Source organism: Cynoglossus semilaevis, chromosome 10 (genome assembly GCF_000523025.1).
Source record: "Cynoglossus semilaevis isolate Cse_v1.0 chromosome 10, Cse_v1.0, whole genome shotgun sequence".
Classification (NCBI taxonomy): domain Eukaryota; kingdom Metazoa; phylum Chordata; class Actinopteri; order Pleuronectiformes; family Cynoglossidae; genus Cynoglossus; species Cynoglossus semilaevis.
The window spans coordinates 13168741-13189501 of record NC_024316.1 but is presented as its reverse complement, the minus strand read 5'-3'; the positions used below and the strand labels follow the sequence as shown (position 1 = coordinate 13189501).

At 40.1% G+C, this 20761-nt stretch overlaps 1 protein-coding gene across 1 annotated transcript; it reads left to right on the top strand.

The window, feature by feature from the left end:
- The first annotated feature begins 4555 nt into the window (after window positions 1-4555).
- On the top strand, window positions 4556-8740 carry copz1 (COPI coat complex subunit zeta 1). The gene is made up of 9 exons (XM_008318914.2): window positions 4556-4713; window positions 5090-5158; window positions 5872-5953; window positions 6037-6128; window positions 6527-6582; window positions 7158-7235; window positions 7331-7382; window positions 7470-7508; window positions 8088-8740. The coding sequence occupies exons 1-9, from the start codon at window positions 4696-4698 to the stop codon at window positions 8133-8135; spliced, it is 534 nt and encodes a 177-aa protein (XP_008317136.1). The 5' UTR covers window positions 4556-4695; the 3' UTR covers window positions 8136-8740.
- The last annotated feature ends 12021 nt before the right edge of the window (window positions 8741-20761 follow it).

The following is a 20761-nucleotide window of genomic DNA, read 5'->3' as shown; positions in this document are numbered from 1 at the left end:
TGAGACTTAGTTTATTCGAGATGGAATGTACACCCTGCGACAGGTAAGAAAGACTACATTGTTCCTCTATCTGGCAGAGCAACCACCAAGGGAGAGAGAGGAGCAGGGGGAGAATGGAGGGGAGCGTGTCTTACATAGCAAGTGACCATTAAAATCCTTGACAAAAAAATCCTCTCATCGCCCTGATCTGAAACACTGAACAGAGAACTCACAACGACTCTGGGTTATGTAGGACTGCCCTATTGTGCAACAGCTCTTACTGATATAACACAGGCTGTACATGTAGCTACACAGACAATATGTGTTATTTATCATAATACATTAATTTATTAATGGTTTATGGATTAATATAGAAAAAATAAACAGATCTGTAACAACAGCATCATGAGTCGTGTACATTAAATACAACACTGTTTATCGACAGAAGGAAAACAGACGACGTTTAGTTGAACTAAAATATTAGACAATGGCGACCGGAACTTAATGTAGTAAATGTTCCAAAAGTATTGAAACATATGAGAACATATTTAAATATAAAACCCAGCTCAATTGTCCTTCCATTGTCCATGGATCACAGCAGGTATATTTAATTAAAATGACAGTGAAAGTTTCCTGCGGTGAAGAGCTGGGGGGAAATGTTGTTTTCAATTATTTTGATATCCATAACAATTTGCAAATTTTTATTTTATTTTATTTCAAACAGTTAGTGGTTTTTAGGCTTCTACATAAATTCAACACAGCTCTGTTTAAGGGCCGCTCTTGCCGTAGAGACAATGGAATGGATCTCCATAGAACTCAGCTAAACACAGTATTTGATCAGTTACAGAATCAGGTCCTGATAGGGTTACATCAGGGTCTGCATTGGGACCACGCCCCTCCAATTAATCACCACTGGTTTACATTTTTTGAAAGGTGATTTGACTAATTGACTGAACCACAGTATCTAACAATGTTATTTGTTTTAAATTGTTTATTGAAAGATGAAAAATGCCTCTTAAACATAGTTCCTAAGAGTAAATGGAAAGGAAAGAGAAACAGTTTTGTTCAGTTGACTGTGGCTCCTCTTCTCGTATGTAAAGTGTGTGGTCAACAGTTGCAGAGATGACAAATGTGTGAGAATATTTGAAGAGGCTGCAAACACTGTCTTACTTAGAAGTAAAGAGCACTGAGCAAATGTTGCAAAATGTTCTCTATCAACTCTTTCCTTGCAGTCCTCATGACTATAAAGGTCAACTAACAAACGTGGTCAGTTTTGTGAAGACAACTGAAACAAAGCGGTTAATGATCAAATGTCTTCGAGTTTATCTACATATCAAGAATTTTTAAAAACAAGACTGTGTGTTCAAGAAACCCATGGGAACATGAGGAGAAATGTGTCTGACCCAATCTAAGATAGCATCCCACAGAGCAGTAAATCATAATGTTGTCTGTGTCATTGTTGCAGACTGGGAGAGTAGGTGGCTGACAGAGTCAAGAAAGGTGAATGTGTACCAGGAATCAAAGAAGGGACTTCCCAACCCCAGTTCCTAGCACCCAGCCCCTGACTCAACCACTGCCACAACATGCCAAAGAGCACCCTGTTATTACTGTGACCACAGTGGTTTTGATTCTGGACACAGTTCCCAGGTCGACGCCCACGCTCCCTGTTTGTGTTTGTTTGCTTCAATTAGCCGTTGACATCTCTTCTTTCCCTGCACCTCCATACCACAAATGACGCCCCCTCTTCAAATATAGACCCCACATGTTTGCTGGGAAGGCGCTAACATCGACTCTTGTTTAGCGATGGCTAACAATGAACCTACAGCCTGTCTGATCCATTGGTTTCCATTCCCGCCCTTTGTTTGGTTACAGGTATTTCCATGACATTTTATTGGTTCATTAAAAAAATGGAAGACATGTGGCATCTATGGTTTTGTCTTAACATCCCGAAAGCTGTATCAGTTGTAAGTGGAAAAACTACCTCACAACCAAACAAAGTGTGTGTGTGTGCGTGTGTGTGTGTTTGTGTGTGCATTGGGTTGTGGTATCTTAAAGGGGATATTCTGAAGCTTGTTTCTGGGAAAGGAAAGAAAATATAGACAGCGCTGTTGGGTTGTTTTTTTTTTTTTGAATTGTCATTAACAAGCTGAGATCTTGAGCTGTAATAAAGCTGGACATATGTTTATGTAGGTCATTATGACCATTTATTGCTGTATTTTAAAGTTTTATGGATAATGTAACGAGTCACTTAATGTTTAGAGCCGTCATAAATACCTTAGGCAAACCTAAAAACATAGAAGACGTTTTTTATTCCTCTTGTCCTTCAGAGCTTAGTTTTAGATCACAATGTATTTTCATTATCTTCCCTTTGATATAATTGAGATGCAGAGCCTCTGTGGAGATTTATATTTCTCTGATTTGGAACTTTTGCACTATTACCTTACGTGTATCAAAAGTGCACATTTTAAATTGTGCAAAAAAAACAACAACGTTTTTTTCATCTTATGGTGACAGTTGACAGCGTGGTTTTTGATTCAGAGACTTTTCCACTGAATCTGTTTAAACCATCCATAATGACAGTCACACATTCTGACTTGAAATGTAACAAATGAGGAACCTGAAAACGCAGCATCATTCTTCTGAGTGTCTCAATAGTGGTTGTGATCGTCATAAGATAAACAGATAAAGATATTTTGCAATAGCAGAATTTTTTTTTACATTTTACATTTTACTTTTTTTTAAAAAAAAACATTACAATACATCCATATTAATTTTAGAATAATTCCATAATTTCACAGCTGATCTGTTATATTATTATTATTATTATTATTTACTGTTTTAGTGTTTGTTTACAGACACAATTGTTATTATATAGATTAGGCCCATGCGTGAATGTAACTCAGACACAGAGAGGGAAGGAGGATGTTGGTTGGCGGAAGTTCTGCTAAACGCTGATAAAAGGATCGCTTGGTTCTGAGGAAGGGAACCTTTAACTGCTGTGGTTGCTGCTCTTAGCCGAGGAGCCCGTACTCTCACAGCACTTTGTTCTCTCCACGTATTTTTGTCATTTCTCTTTGTTGTCGTATGAATCTTTGGTGGCAACTTGAAAAGATGATCCATGTCAATTTTCCAGCAGCTTTATTTAAAATTCCATATGTAAAAAAACAACAACAATAAAGGTCGAAGTAAAAATATAGAACACAGTTTTATCAGAACACATATGTGCATCAAATTTTGCTTCATATTTTATTTACAAATATTTTGGTTACATCTATAAACCATTGTTTTTAAAATTCTGCAAAGTCAGGCTCTTTGCGTTCTGTTTATATTTGTGTTATTATTACATGTTTATTTCATAACCATCGTTCCTCTCGATCACCTGTATGATCTGGTAATCCACATTATGTCCCACAGTGACAGGCTGCAATAACTTCCAAGGTGAAAGCTCTGAATTTCTGACAATAGTTCAATGTTCAATAGTAATTTTACAGCGTTTGCAGTGACCTTTATGGCACCATTAACTAAAGTCAAAGAACTAAATGTTGTATCTTACAGTAAGGTCCAAGTGTTGTGATGTCATTTGTAGATGGGAGGAAAAAGGGAAATCCCCATCAGCGCGGGTTTCCAAATGCTTCCCAGAAGTGGGAACTAAGATAATTGGAGTTGGTTAGCTGTAGGAGGATCCTGAAAAAAGACGTTGATGAGTTCAGAAACCCAGAACAGCTTGTACATGACAGAAAACAACCGTGCTACTTAACTACTTCATATTCACAATTACTTATTATGATAGTCTAACAGCAGCAGAGTCAAAGAATTTAATTCATGTTTACTCATATGCCCTTGCCAAAATCATCATCCACAAATCTGACTTGAGCAGCTGTGTGCAACCGGCTTTATTCTTAGAGACTTGTTTGGGATAGGAAAACCTCAAAAATTATTTTTTACCGTAACAGAGGGAAACAAATCCCTGCGTCCCTTTGGGCAACTGTTTCAAAATTAGGTTGGAGTTGTTGCAGCGGTGGAAATTCAATGACTCAATGACTATTGTTCCTTGAACTACTTGTATTTTGCTGGTTAAATGCAATTCTCTGTGGATGCATGTAGTCAAATTAGGAAAATATTATATTTTCCTCTCATTATTTTTTAACTCTTAGTATAAACAAATGCGCTTCTAATACTAAATTATATAATATATATAATAATAATAGTAATTATTATTATCATTATTATTTACTATTATTTATTATTATTATTATTATTATATAGTATATTAGTAGTAGTAGTAGTAGTAGGAGTAGTAATAATAACAATAATAATAATCCTGACCAGAGTCAGTGGAGTTACCGGATTCAGCCACAGTCCATGCCAGGAGAGTATTATATCTATCTATTATATCGAGTCATTAAGGGATTAAATAAAGAGAAAATTACTCAAATGCAATCCTTTGAGTGGTTCTGACATAACGAAAATATAAAATAAAAAATATTAATATTAATTTTATAAATTTAGGGAATTTAGGCTTTTCACAATCTTCACGTTGGTTTTAAATCATTATATTATTGAATTTGCCACCGTGTACGCAACCCGATTTCCGCTTCCCAACTAAATACCGATGACGAAATTACCAAAATCAGCCAATCGAAAAGAGCCTCATTTGCCGTACGTGTTACGTAGGCTACGGGTAGCCTTACTGCTAAAACTGCTATCAGTAACAAGATGGATTCTCCCATATTGGTAATGGTATTGTTTATAAACGTTACCAAACGCAGCTTTATTTTAACAGATATTTTCCATTTGCTGGCAAATGGCTGTTTTATGCGTTTTGTCGAAATGTTGTTTCTATGGCGTCTAGTTTATTTATATTTGTTGGCTAACCGGTTAGCCTTTAGCCTGAGTGAAGTTAGCTCCGCAAACGTTGGTGATGTGGAGGTGTCATGAAACTTTCCTTCAAAGAAATAATTGGACATACGAATTGTTTATTTCAAAGACAGTTGGATGTAGTGTGTTTTAATTCATCCTCCACGAACGTGTCGTTCACCGCACTGCGTGTTTGGTTGTAGTTTGATTGTCACAACATACGCTCGATTAAATCGTGTTTTTGTATCGTTAGGAACCATCCTTATACACCGTCAAAGCAGTTCTGATCCTGGACAACGATGGAGACAGGCTTTATGCCAAGGTAGGCAAATGATTTAATACTGCATAGTTTTTTCTTTATTTAAATAATCGATGTCACTATTGCTACTTAATAAATTAACTCATTGTTTTATACCAAGCATTGACATTAAAATACATTTTTAACACAATGCATTTAGAAAAATGTTATGAAATATAACTCGTATAAGGACACGAGCTTAGGGTTTCATACCAAAAGTCAGTTAACATAAAAAATTAAACAAAACAAGTTGCAAATAAAAAGGGTCCAATAATTAGTTGCAAATGTCTTATTAAACAAAACAAAAATGGGTCCAATAATTAGTTGCAAATGTCTTCAATAGAAGAGGTAGAAAGTATTATTATGCATTATTATTATTTGTATTACTGTTGATCAAGCTAGGATGCAGATAGCAAAGTAATTATTTAGTTAGCCAAAAAAGCTTACATACAAAATGTCACATACCAACAAGTAACTATAAATGCATACATTTAAATAAATGTCTGTATTATGATCTGTTTTCTAATTATACTGCCACTGTTATTTTTGCACGTATTTGCTTGTATGTAACGTGTATTTCTGCTACTTGTGCACTATATATGTGGTTTTGTCCTCTTGATCTTCTAAAAAGATTTTTTTAACAAAACAATTAGTCTTTTTATATGTATTTGCTCTATTTTAGGTACATGTTTTAAGTCAGTCATTGTTTAACATTGTCACTTTTACTTAATCAACAGTATTATGATGACACATACCCGACCGTGAAGGAGCAAAAGGCATTTGAGAAGAACATATTCACTAAAACACACCGGACTGACAGTGAGTACTGTTACAGACAATGACTTAAAAAAAAGACCTAACTGTCTAATATCACAGTGTGGTATTTTTTCTTGTGTGTTCAGGTGAGATTGCTTTACTTGAAGGCCTCACTGTTGTCTACAAGAGCAACATAGACCTTTTTTTCTATGTCATTGGAAGCTCTCATGAAAATGAGGTGAGTTTAATATCTGGATTTTTGTTTCTGTTTTTGGTCAAACTTGAAAACACCTTGTAGTTGTTATAAATTGACAGTTTGTTTGCTTTGTGCGCAATGTACTTAGCCGAATTTGAGTATACAGTTTATTTCTTTAAATGTATTATGTTGTCTGACATCCCTTTTGTTTGTTTACTTTGTTTATGACATTTAGGGCTACAGTGAACTGTCAGTAAAACTGGTGCATAATGTTGTAGAAATAGTTAAATGTTGTTGAACTTTAAACTTAAACACTAAGAATGTTTTTTAATATATTATGCAGCCCTGTCTCTGAAGCAGTGTTTCACATGATGATGATGAAACTGAAATGTGGACTCATTGAGAAAGACATGAATCTCATACTGTTTTGTTTTCCACAGCTTATGCTCATGGCTGTTCTGAACTGCCTTTTTGATTCCCTCAGTCAGATGCTACGGTAGGATTCAATACAGTTTTATTGTATTTGATGAAAGTTGTATTTGCATTTAAAGTCTGGTAATGTTAGTACACTAACAGTGAACTTCATGCATGAAGAGGACAGTCTAGTTCACTGATTTTGTTTACTGTTTTCAAGTTTGTCTTCCAATGACAACGCCACCTGCTGTTTTAATTAAATTGTCCACATTTCATTCTGCATTATTAAAAAAAAAAGAAATTATATTTTGTATCATCTTTTGACGTGTATTTATTTTCAATAATTAATGCCTCTTTCATTCTGCATTATTAAAAAAAATATATATATTTTGTATCATCTTTTGACATGTATTTATTTTCAATAATTAATGCCTCATTTTATGTGGTTTTGCCATGTTATTCAAGCAAAACCAAATGTTGTTTGATTACATTTTTCTCATTTTAAAGTGTTCATTATTTAACATTCTCACATTTCACTCATTGTAATATTGTTATTATTAAGAAATGTACATCACAGTACATTTTTTAATCTATTTTTTTTATTTCAAGACCGTTCCTTGTGTCATGTTTGTAATATATTTTTCTCTTATGTTGTAGGAAAAATGTGGAGAGGAGGGCTTTGTTGGAGAACATGGAGGGGCTCTTCTTGGCTGTGGATGAGATTGTAGATGGGGGGTAAGTACTTTTTTAAATTCAAAATAAAAACAACTGGTTTTGTCTTTTCCTTCTGGAATCCCAGACACAATTTGACTCTTTGCTGCCCCCTGCAGAGTAATTCTGGAAAGTGACCCTCAACAAGTTGTGCATCGGGTGGCTCTTAGAGTAAGTTCCCGTCCTCCCAGAGTCATTCAGTTAGGTGGATGTTGGTGTGTGCTGTCAAGTAATGTGTCCTAACTTTTTTCTTTATAGGGTGATGATGTGCCATTGACAGAGCAGACAGTCACACAGGTGAGAAAATGCTCCTTCTTCCGTTCTGTGTTAATAGCTAGGTGTAAAATATCTCCTATGAATAAATGTGACGTGATGATCGGCCATTTCTATTTTGAAATTCTCCTCCACCTTTCCTTTGTCAGTGCATGACAGTAAACGTGTTTTCTTTCTTTTTTTTCTGATGAATTAGTTGGTGATTTTTGTGAACTTATCTTCTCACCGAGTGCTCCGTTTGTGTGTGTGTGTGAGCGTGAAACTGTAGGAGAGAGAGAGAGAGAGAGAGAGAGTGATTAATGTTAGTCATTTAAGAGGCATAGGACTGGCTACTGCCATCCTCCCTCTAGTGGTGATTAATGACAGCCCCTCATCGGCATGCTTTATGGTTGTGATTCAGCTTTCATTCAACGAATTAAGATGATTAATTAGGTCTAACGAACTTCTCTTCAGTTTTAGTGTCAGCTCATCCTTCTTTGTTAAATTTTTAAAGTATAAGCAACTTTTTTTTTCCGCCGTTCTTTGATTTAACCCTAAGTGACAAGAAGACTCTTGTTTTGTGTGTGAGTGATCTGCTGGAACCAACAGATTTCTGCTCCACAGGTTCTGCAGTCGGCCAAAGAACAGATCAAGTGGTCACTTCTACGATAGAGTCACTCGCCACCAGTGAACCCCTCTTCAGCCCACTCTTAATGGCACTGATTTTTTTTCCCCACCTCCTTTTTCCACTTTCCCAATCTTAAAGCTGTGTGGAGTACCACTGGAACCTCCGGTCATTCTCCCAGGACTTGTTTGATGAATTAATTTTACAATTTCTTGCTTCTGTTTCTACTTCTATGTCTCTGTGATCTACTTGATTAACCATCTGGTGTTCATTCCAATATCCAGGCGCGGGCCTGTTGTGTTACACTCCTTTGGTAACCACATGACCTGTCTGTTAAATACCACAATAGTTAGCTTGGCAAAACTGAAAACACGTTAACATTCCTTGTAACTTTGTGAAGAATTATCTCCCAGTTGATAACGACACCATGCCTCCATCTTTGGTTTGCTGTATCCAGTAATGTGTCTCTGTCTCTGTACTGTTCGTGTATATTGTGCTTCAGAAGTGTACAATCAGTACTGTAGTCACACCACTGATCACATGTTCTTTATGCCTTTTCTATTTGGTCTGTGGATCCTTTAATCATCAGAAACTGTTAATAAATGTTTTCTGACACGGTCATGTGACCAGCTGTGATGTGTCGGGCAGAGAACGTCGTGTCATTTTTGAGAGTTTCTGCACCGTCTGTTGTTTACAACACTTTCTTTTGTTGTTCTGCTTGTGTAAACTTTGCTCCCTGCGCTGCAGGTGGCGCAGTGGCCCCTCTTATAACAGTTCAGCTGCTGAGACGTTTTTGTGGAACCACCTTTGGGAGCTCTTCATTTTCTTAGTTCCATTTCTGACACCTACTGGCTGTTTTCCGCTATTACACATTTTCTCTGACGCTGGTATTGTTTTTGCATTCTGGTTTTACTCCCTGCACTTTATTTAGAGCTGCCGTGCTCTTAGCTCCAAGTAGGAGCTGGGAAAAAATATCATACAACACAAGGGCTCCATCTGGTGGTGTTTTCAATGCATTGCAGGTTAGGAAAAATGCAGTTTGTATGGACAGGAATCATTCATAGTGTTGATCCGGAACTCGTACCATACAGTGTGCTGTCACTAGTTTTATGGAGTCAAACTTCATTCGTTCTCTGCTGTGTGAGTCATGAATTGTGGGCTTTCACAATCGATTTTCGCACACAAATGTCACACGTTCTGATTGTAGGTGAGAAGAAGCACCAAAACATGTATGTAGGTACAAATGAACGTTGTTGTATTTTCTACTGAGGAATCTCCATGTGTTCTCAGAGGATCCTTTGGGAAGTGGTTCTGATGGCAGTGATTTGTGACGACACTTCCAACCATACCTAATCTGAACCACATTCAGTAGCAGCAGTGGGTCTTGTTACAGCTCATGTCTTCAACTTCCTCGTCATTTCTCAGATCGTGACATGTTTGTTGGCTACAATCCACTGTTGAAGCTAGAGTTTTAGCTCATTTCTATACCGTCCAAGTTAGCCAAATGCTTTAGTTTCCTTCTCCTGAATAAATTCTTTGGCTTGGACTTCAAAGAGTGAGCGCTGTGAAGTTGTTGTCATGTCTGCGCCCTGCAGGCGTTTGTAGACAGGATCGTATTACGTCAGCCATGTCTGCGCCCTGCAGGCATTTGTAGACAGGATCGTATTACGTCAGCAAGGATGTCAGTGTGAGGAGATTTTTTTTTTTTTTTTTATCCTGTGGGAAATTTACGTCTTTTCTACTGAAACAATGTGTTACATCTTGTGGGAAAAGCAGTGGCAGACGTTTGAATTTCAGAAATGGCCTTGCAGATGCTTGGCCTGGTTTAGAAATGAAAGGTATCGTTGACATGTGGACAACAGGTATATTTACCTACTCTTTAAAAAATGTTGGGCGTGTATCAGGAGAGTTTTTTTTTTTATCTGGCTGTGAAGGTGTATGGATTTTCCTAATCAACATATACAGAGGGAGCCACTAGTGTGTATGTGTGTGTGTGTGTATATATATATAGATATATATATATGTGTGTGTGTGTGTATGTTTTTGTCTTAATCTACATATATATTTATATAGACTGAGCAGGGAAATTAAAAGTGTTAGCAGCGTTCTGCCTGGTGCAGCCCTTGGCTGTGCTCCGGTTTGATTAAGTCGTTGAGTTTGTGTTTTTCTGCCAGCAGGGAGTGTATGAAGGGAGGCCATGTCAGTGCCACTAGCTGGGAGTTTTACTGGAGGAAGAGCAATAAGAAAAGGGGAAGGTAATCACTATAAATGGACTTGACTACTGCACTAGTTCTCTGGTGTGATGAAGGCAGCTCCAGTCACAGAGTCAGAGGGAAAGATGAAGGTTAGAGAGGACGAAGGCTTTTTCAGGAGTCGGCGTCAGTAAATGTGATTAGATTAGATCCAGTAAGAGCACCGCGGGGAAGAGGGAGGGTTCAAACTGATTTCACCCAAGGTGCCTGTTCACACGCACACATCTTCATCTGGATGGCCTCGCAGCAGCATCGGCAGATCGGTGACTTTCTTTCATTGGCTAATTACACTTGCCCTGTCATAAAAACCAGCACGGTGATTTATATTAATTATACAGGAATGGGTCTAACGCTTTGAAACGGCGGGCCGTGATAGGCTGCACAGAACATGCAGTAAAATTGTCAGAGATGTGTGAGCGTGAACTCTGTAATTGATCAATGCCCGTGCTGAGAGCGTCTCCTGCTCGTGTGTGTGTGTGTGTGAGAGAATTAGAGTCAATAAATTATGATCATCAGTGAGCTTAGAGAGTCCTTATGTCGTGGTCAATGGGCCTTAGTACACATCCAATGACTTTACGCTCTGAAGAGAAACAATGCTGAGGAAAAACACCGACACTTTGTTGGCTCCACTACTGTCAACACGGTGCAGTTAGAGCCATTACAGCGTCTGATCAGGGCGAAGGCTGCCATCCACGTCCGGTGGAACGAGCCCATGTGTTCAAATTAAAACATTGCTTCACCTTCATTGCTCTAGCATTACATTTAGACCAAAAGTGTGCAATAATTCTCCCCCAACCGTTTCCTGAGACAGAGTGTGTAGTTCCTCTCAGTTTTCTGCAGGTGGTGCTATAAACACAGTTTTCATTTTTACTGGTGTAAGATGGCATGTGACATATGTCGCCATAGGACACGTTTAAATCTTTAACCCGCTGACATTTTACACACAAGAACAAGTAAATATATATTAATGTTTGTAGACAGCTGTTTGTTTTAAAATCAAAGTCTAAAAACTAAAAGCCATTTATTTCAACATGTTTCCTGCAATTTTCCTTTTTTAAAATTTATTTATTTAGTAGATTTATTACTTTCAGTAATCACTCTCCTCCGAGGCTCTGGAAACCTTGGCTAATCCTGCTCACCCCCGCCCTTAACCTTGGTGCTTCTAAATCCAGAGGCGTCGTGATCAGCTGCAGTAGAAGAAAAAAAGAAAAAGAAAGAAAGGCAGAGAGCGGCTTCATTAGATGAATGCACCATGACACAGACCACGTGACAGGTTTGAAATCAGGTGTAACGGCTGTGATTCCCTCGGTGTTTGACTCATCTTTGCATTACTGTATATATAATACATGATGTTGTGATTACAGTCTGAGGGGGAAGTGTTGCAGCTCAATATGGTATTCATTTAATTTAAACTAAACAAGCAGATATTCAGACAGTTTGTAAACATAACATTTAAAAGTAGGTCAATACAGGCAGCTGCGGGCGCATATGACGAGGTGTGTGTGTGTGTGTGTGTGCATGTGTGTGTGCATGCTGAGAGGTGATGGTATGGGCCCAGGCCTGCTTGCTTTGACTCAACAGCTTGATGTGGTTTATGGCCCCAGTTGCCCTCTCTGGGTCTGTTTATGGATTCCCATAGAATGGAGAATCACGGCGGCTCCAGGGAAAGGCAGCCAAAAACAACACCTCCACCACCAGCGCATATCTGCCTGTCTTTGCCATAACTCACCGCGCTGTTTATGTTTCTGACGGTGCGAAAAGAATTCATAGTAATCACATAAGATGACTGTAAATTCTGATGCTAATGTTTAATTTTTTTCTGTTGATGCAAGATAAAAATGTCACCACAAATGTGTTTGGTTTATTGGATGTCGTTACAGGTTGGCGAAAAAAAAAGTGGGCTTTGTTAAGGGGAGGCTTGGAATAGCACTGCCTTCGCAGGAGCATTTTTTTTTTCTTTCTTTTTTTATGATATCTGTAAGATTTATTGCATGAAAATGTTCAACTTTGATAGGATAATGAAAGTGCACCACCGAGGGCATTGTTAATCGAGGAAATATTCCACCTGATGTGTTTTCCCTCTGCTGTTTTCCCTGTAGTTCCTCTGTGAGTGCAGTGCATTACTCTTCAGTGAAAGCACACTTTAGAAGAGTAATAGTGGGGGCACAGTGGATGTGAAAATACCCAGGTCAGAGCTGGTACTGGCTGCACACAGCAGGGCCGTATTCTGTTTCTTTACGGTAAGATGGAAAAACAAAAGTTGTCAGGCCAAGTTGCTGCAGAGTTTCTCCTGCGTTGCCGCGGGGGAAACTCCATCAACTTCTGAAGCTGCACAAGTGGGTCACATCTGGTTAGAGCTTGGGCTCAACTGGACCCTAGCCGACCCCTCTAGAGTAACCTCCTGCCTGGATTCCTGAGGGCAGTGTGACGCCAGGCGCCTGTCGCTGCTGCTGGTATTGCTGAGTCATGACAGCAGGAGGCGACTTGTTTTCTGTTGTTGACATTTGAAGCCAATAAGGTTAGCTGTTTTCTGAGCGAACGGCTAAAACCTTACATTTTTACTGTTATAGATAATATTACAAATGTGCACTAGATGGCAGTAATGGAACTCAATTTTATTAATTTTGGTTTGTAACGTTAAGATTTTGGCACAGAGATATTGCAGCTACATAGCATCATAGCTGTGGCCTGCCGTCAGTTGGTCAGCTCTGTCATCTGGATGGCTGGTGGCCATTGATTGACAGCCGGCTCAGACGTGAGCTAAAGGTATTAGTTGTTGTGGAAAAAAGGTTTAACAATCAACGGAGTGGTGACGTGAACTCACATCATGACTTCAGTAATAGCACTCGGTGCATGGCAGGGACTGGAACTGCATGCACTTGATTGGCTGGTGGTGAGCTGTGATTATAAAAAAAAATCTTAGTTATCAGAGACTTTGTGATCACTGGGTTTTATTGAATAACAATATTTGATGCAGTTAGCAAAGTTATTCCCTTCAGTGTCAACTGTGCATCTTCTTTGGTGCTTTGCAACTGAACTTTAGGTACATTACTGCCACCTACTGATGCAGAGTGGGTGCATCAGCATTACAACTGTGCAAGAAATCCTGCAAAAACCTACGAACAATGAGTTATTGTACGTAATTAAATATTTGCGATTAAGAGAATGCCAGGAATACTGCAGACAATATTGTTGTTTCAGTTTGTAAAAATATAAACCAGCGCAGATATAGTGGTGTGACTCATTTTCTCTGTAGAGAGGAGACATCAGACGCAGCTCTGCAGCTTTATGAGTGGAGCTGCTTGGCTTCTTCAACTCCCACTACAGCCGTCACTCTGCTTCTCCATTTTTCAGGTCCATGTTTAGTCTTGCTTTGCACGGAAAAAAAAATCCTCGGCATGCCCTCCAATGTTTTACTACAGTATGAGTTCATGTTTTTTATGGCGGCGACTAAAGAATGTAAAGAACAGCAATTTCTGCAGCATACCTCTGAACCCTCACTCCTGTTCCCTCCTCCCTCTGTCATCTCCTCTTTCTCACTTTCTCCCCTCCCTCCCAGTGGATTCCCCAACCACACCACAACACCGGTTAACAGACGCTACCCTGACAGATTTACTGCCATCGTCTTTCCATTGGCCGCCAGCGTGACAGCAGAGATTTAATGCTGGCCTCCCATTGGCCAAGGCTTGGCAGGTGAATTTATGGCTGTGCTGTGATTTGATGCCTCCTGCCTTTGAAGTGAGTTACAGCTCTGTCGCTTATAGGACACAGAAACGGTGTCAGGTTGCAATCGTAAAATCTTATCCCTGAAGGGAGGTGGCAGTGGAGTATAATAGTCCTTACGTCACGGGAGGAGAAAAGACCTTCTTGTGCAAGCAAAGGAGAAATAGAGCGATGTGGAGGGAAAACAGTGCCAGGTTTCCTTCCAAGAACACTTCACAATATATTCTCTTAAAACTAAAGGGGTTCAGGCAGCTGTGCCACAGAGATGGAGGGAAACGGAGGGAGAGGAGGGGATGAAAAAACTCACATACCTACGTACACCTAGGCTTCCATGATTGGAGAATGTTCTGCCTAAAGCAGCAACAGTGTTCGTGCTACACTGCCATCTATCTGCGGTCTATCTCTTCATCAGCCTGACAGTCTATCCTGACAAGATCAAGAAGAGCGAGAATGTGGCCTTGTAACAGCCTTGACCCATGAAAATCTCTAAGGGTAAATAGCACGGCCGCCCCTGCCCCCGTATATCAACGTCGGGTGAATTCACGCACCGTTTCCCTTGGATATCAAATCCCTCTCCTCACTTTTTCACATCACACTTGAGGTCATCTGCTCGAGCGGAAAATCGTCCGAAAATGAAGAGACGATGGAAAGCCCTATAGGCCTGCCCTGTCAGGTGGGGATTGCATAATTCCTTGAAAGACCTCTTTGTGAACTTGTGAAAAAGTTGGGGTTACACAGCGCGTCCTTGACAGTGTGCCATGTAAGAGAAAGAAAACAGGTTAAACATCTGAGAAAGATGATCCTCCTGAACTGTGGGAGGATGATGAATAGGTTGGCGGTGTGTTAGAAGAGATGGAGACAAATATTCCTGCGCGGAGTTAACAGTTTTAATGAGGTCTCCGCTCGAGGATCAGGCTGAACATTTTTTGCCTGTAATTTGTCTTTGCTTTTCTGTCTGTGAAATGTTATTCTAACCTTTTCCGACTGGCATAATTACACAGTTAGGGAGGACTTCTTTTGACTAAACGGACTGCACTGAGGTCACAGACTTTTTCTTGCCGAGAGTCTATATATTGTCCAAGTCATACGGGGGAGAGAAACGGCTGTTTATTTCAGAGTGTGTTTTTGGTCTGTTGAACATAAAGGTTGTGGCAGAGATCGTAAAGTTGTCCCGAGTGCAGCGGGCATCAAACACAAACGAGAGCCATATTTGGACCTTTTTGCTGTGGACGAGACTGTGATTTACTGAAGAACCCACTTGGATAAGAGCTCAGACGTCTTCATGTGAGCTCAAACGGTCGTCTCCAACTACACCCCCAAGTATGCAGTCACGCTTGTTACTCAACACCATTATTTTGGTTGTTTCTCAACAGGAACATCTGCAAACGTGTCACTGGAATTTAGCTTTGATTCTACGAAGGTTTTACACCTTGATAACAGGTAATGTCAGTTGTTTTAAGTGCCGGAGTCACACGTACAATAGTTTCAGAAGTTCCTGGTACCCATCAATCTAGTACTTTGACGTGTTATTGATATAAAAGATAAACCTGGGAATCAGAAAAGTTCATGGATCTCTCTCTCGCTCTGATCTCCTGTAGTGTTTGGGAACAATCCATCATGGCCATCCATCAAATGGAGAATGCTACACCGACTGATATAAATCAGTGTAACTAACATTTAGATCTTGATCTTTACAATCACCATAATCCGGAAACAACTACATGAGTTTTTGAGGGTAGTTTGAATCTAGATATCCTACTGAGATAACCGACTCAAGTGTCATCTCAATGTCACTCATCAAAGCTTAAAGACGACAGTAACGCGGATTAAGTCATCTTTCTGGTTGCTAGCGTAGCCTAGCGTTTACGAAATCATGAAAACATAATTATTCTTTGGTTGTTTTTGACTGTTTTTTTTAGAATATTATTGTAATTAAGCATGGCTGCGATTTTTAGGATACCCCACTGTCTACACTTAAGTAAGTAAACTTTGATGGTAATATGTTGTATGACTTGGTAGTCACAGTAAGAAAAAAAAAGTACTTGGATTTGGATATGGTAGCTATAGAACTAGCAAGCTAACTAGCATGTGATGTCAGAAAAAAAAATCATGTTATTACTTTTTATTGTGTAATAGTTTCATTAAAGTGGTTCATGTTGCAGAGTACATGTAATAACATTTTTGGACCAGCTTGGTACAGCCAGGCTGTGTTGGCAATTTGTTGTCCTACGTTGGACAAAATACTTTTCTGGTTAACAGTCCGTGATCTTCAACAACAGAACAGTGTGGCTAAAACAGACAGTCGTTTGTAATAACGACATTAAGTATCTGACGGAGCCTGTATTAGCTTAACAGCTGATTCTAGTGAATCCTCCTGAGCTACATAAACCGATACAGTGGGAGTCGTCTCCTCAGCTGCTGCAGAGATCACAGAGCAGTTCAGTTTTATACTCAACCAAATGATTCCTGTTGGCACGATGCCTTTTTAAAATGCAATCACCGATGATATGTGGTCTCTGAAGAGATCCATCAGCGAAAGCAAAGTAAATAATCAGAATAGGTGAAGTCCACGGGAGTGTCTACACTCAGGGACCCACATCGCAGCTGCTGGACTCTTTGGCGAAGGAGCCCGGTCCACATTTGCTCCAACAAGCTGTAGATAAATAGCGCGGCATTAGGCCAACGCATGTTAATGTATCTGTCCAGGCTAAACACACCTCTGAAAGAGAGTGATTTTTATACATTTGGCAGGCTGCCGTGGTGTCCGTCCAGTCCAGGGCAACGTGGACGACTCTCTCTCTCCGCCCCAATAAATCTTAGCAAAAGGATCTTGCGCAACTAAACCTGATCTTTGTAAATGCGTGCTTGCAGGGGGACCCCGAGCAAAGGTGTTGATGGCAGACTGAAGCCTCATTCATGCAACCACACGTGCACTCCCCCGTCCCCTTAAACACACACACACACACAGGCACGGGAACATGAATAAATTAAGTCCTGGCCTGAGTTAAGGTTGAAGGCTATAAATTTACTTGACTGGATAAAGTTGCATATTTTCCCTGCCCCCTCTAGCTCCACACACTGGTGTGTCATTGCCATGGATTGTGCGTAAGAAAAGTATGTGCGTCTAATTACGAAGCAAAGTCTCATTTTGAAATATGGAGTCGACCTTCGGGACAAATGGTCATGAATATCTGGTTGTAAACTATGAACTAAAGAGCAGACATTTCTGCTGGTTTCAGAACGTATGACCGTGTGAGGTCTTTATTAAATGATGTCATTTTAATACTACTGTCTGTTACGAGCCCGGCTGCAGGCCATAACATCACTAAATGTCCTGTTGTTCCTGTCAGTGTCCAGGAATATGCAGTCCTACGTCTTTTAACTTTTGTTTTCCACTAAATGGGATTAAACTGACATCATGTATTATTGAAGAAGAGTTCTAAGTAATGTATAACATATTTTGGTAGAATTATCTTGCCACTAGGCTCCTAGTGGCTTATCTTCTGTAGTTTTAATTGCACTATATCAGTGATAATCAACTGGCGGCCCGAGGGCTGAATCTGGCCCGTAAAACTGTCCAATCCAGCTTGTGACTGGATTCCAAAATTGTGAGGATCAAAGAGAAAATATCCTGTGGTCCCCACTATTATTAATAACAAAAACAACTAGGACTTCAATAACCATTAGTATCGTTAACATGAAATAATAATATTAGACTTGGATAATTTCTTTGATTTAAAAAAGAAAAAAAGAAACTAGTTCACCCAAGATGATAATCCTGAATATAATTTCAAAATGTGCTTAATCCCACACAGACTATGTTACAAAGAAATGGAACCTTCCCTGTGAGATCATTGTGATGGATGGATATTCGTGATTTTAATAAATCAAAAGACAAAAGTAGGCCAAAAAACGTTCTTTCCCCTAGTCGCCAGTCAGTGCTGGAGATTCTGAGGTTTGGGAATGACAAACAGACGCTCATTAATCTTGATGAGTTACACTAATTAGAAAAAAGTGACAGGCATCTGAGTACAGTACAGGTTGGAACATGACGTGACAGAACATCTCCCATCTGAGACACCGTGTGAGGCAGATGTTTGGCTGACACTTCCTCTCCAACCTCCAGGTTTATTAGGCTTTAGTTGCAGGAAAAAAAAAAAATCTTGTGCCGAATGCTGCGTGATTGTGACTTTATGTACGTTCAGGAGGCCATTTTGTCCAAACGCAGCTCATGTAAAATGGCTGTGCATGACTACATTTTACCTGCTGTCATTTTCGCAGCTCTTACCAACAACGCTCAAGGTCCAGAGATGGACCCGGAGTGAGTTCCATGCATAATTGATCTGTAAATAACAGCAGTATTAAAGAGAATTACCATAGTTGCACATCGTTAATAAGTAACAGGTTTACGCCTCCTGTGGTTGTGGTTTGACGATAAATTTAAATCTGTGTCAAAATCTTTCCTTTAGTGTAATAATTGAGCAGATGTGATAAGTCAAAGTGATGTTTTTACAATTACAGCGCCACAGTTGGGTGAGCATTAAAACGCACGTTAGTCAGTAGGGGGAGCTCCATTAGCCTGGATGTTTACACCTAAATCATTTTGTTTCATATTCCGTCTGTAGCCCACGTGTCACATTTCTGTTTTTTATGTCGAGCAGACGGCAGATGTTGTGTTTCGATCTAACACCGTCTCCAAGTGAATGTTCTAGAACTTGACAAAATGAGAAAGTCCCCGGGCAGATGAATTGAAATTTTAATGATTATCAGCACCAGCGCGCTGATGGTCATGGAACACCTCAGACAGCTTAAATATCACTGCTAATTAACACAGAGAGGTGGGCTGTCATAGGCATGATGGATGTTCACGGAGAGGAGGGTGGGGGGGTGGAGAGGGGCCACCATGGCTGCTCCCATCCAACCTGCGATTCCTTTATTAATCAAAGCCTGAGATGAAAAGGCTCTCCCACACCTCAGGGAGAAGGAGATAGCAGCAGCTATTGTTGGGAGGGTTTCAATCATTCACAGGAGCGGCAGTGAAGTATTTGATCAGTGGACGTCTAAACATTTGTAGGAGACGGAACCTCTTCTGCTGAGGAGCGCTTGTTTTGTGAACCACCCGTGTGTTGACAGAGACACAGTGTACACACACAGTCAGAGCAGATTTACTGTTTGTTAGGGAAACTTCTGTTTGGAGGAACATGTTCCGTCTGACGGTGGCGGTGTGGTTGTAGCCACAAGGATATCAGTCTTACTGCACGTTCCCCGCCCGGGCAGAGTAAACTACACAGAGCAAAGATGGCATTTCGACTCTTCTGCCTCGCGACCGTTACCACGATCAGTGCATCCATGTATGTATGTGTCTCAGAAATAACCTGGTGGCTAGATTTTCAGCACTTTGTGTATGAAGATGGAGTGTCACCCCTCCACCCCCTCTCTCTGATCTCCTCCCCATCTACCTCACTTAAAGAGGTCCATTGTTAAGTGCCACAGGCCTGTGGGTGCTGTAAATCAGGCAGCAGAGGTGGAGGATGTCTCCCATGAGGGGGGGAGAATGGGGGCAGGGGGAGCGCACACTTCCAGCAGCCTTCAGGCTGAGCTCACCCTGCCTATCCTAATGCTTTAATTAAAGAACGGGTCAATAGCAAAGAGAGAAGTGCTAAAGGGCACGAGCGACACCTTCTCACGTGCGCAGATGTGATAGTCCCCCGACAGACGAGATGACAGGGCTGCGGACTTGAAGAAACCCCCCCCCATTTCCCCCCCCCCCCTGCCTGAACAATGTGAACAGCAGCAATTACCTCACAGATGCTTATGTCTTTTTGATTGCCCGCTTTGACAATAATACTTCTCACAGAGACATTCAAACAAATCTCCCCAACATCGTGCTGACTGTTGAATCTCAAATGACTCCGCTGTCGATATTTTATTGCCACTGCTGTAGAGACTGTGGATTCGTACCCGCCTAAATGTTTGTCTGCGGGCAGCATAACTCAAAGTAATGATTAAATGTTTTGGTGATATTGGTGTAAGAAACTGAAAATTACATCCTGGTGGTGATCCAGTGTAGCGACACTGTAGAGAAATCGACCATCTGTGGTAGGATATTGCACTCCCTGAAAGCTCTCTGTAGTTATATTTAGAAATCGATATGAATTTCATAAACACATTAACATGGACAGCCAGGACCTGAATGTTTATGGTGCAAGTCCCCGGTGGGGCAGTGAAACTTCCTGTTGTAAATGAAAGGCCACATCAGTTGGTTCTACAGTTTATGTTTTGGTCAGGTCAGGTTTAAGCCTCACAGATGTGATGTAAAAGTTTGGAAACAGAGAGAACCTTAACATACACCTCCCTCTTGTGGTAAAAAGAGGCCATGTGTTTGCTCACTAACCAGTACCACTGCTGTGTGATTATGTTTTTAATTAAGAGTTTTCATATAAAAAGCTCTGTTCATTTAATCAATAATTAACAGGATATTATTGTTTTTCATGCTAAATTTAATTAATAACAGGATATTATTGTTTTTCATGCTAACATAGGACAAAGGGCGCCGTTTTCAGCTCTACAGGATGCATATTTTTGTTAGCCTAATCAAGACTAAGCTAAACAGAGACAGAATAAATATCTTCTAGTTAAAAGTATTTGCAAAATAAATCATAAACTCACGCAGAAGTAAATTAATGCCCACAGTTGGT

Bases quoted from the DNA above. Each gene is read 5' to 3' on its own strand.
- copz1 (XM_008318914.2), top strand. The intron at 6,583-7,157 runs GTAGGATTCAAT...CTTATGTTGTAG, and splicing joins TCCCTCAGTCAGATGCTACG to GAAAAATGTGGAGAGGAGGG. The intron at 7,509-8,087 runs GTGAGAAAATGC...TCTGCTCCACAG, and splicing joins CAGAGCAGACAGTCACACAG to GTTCTGCAGTCGGCCAAAGA.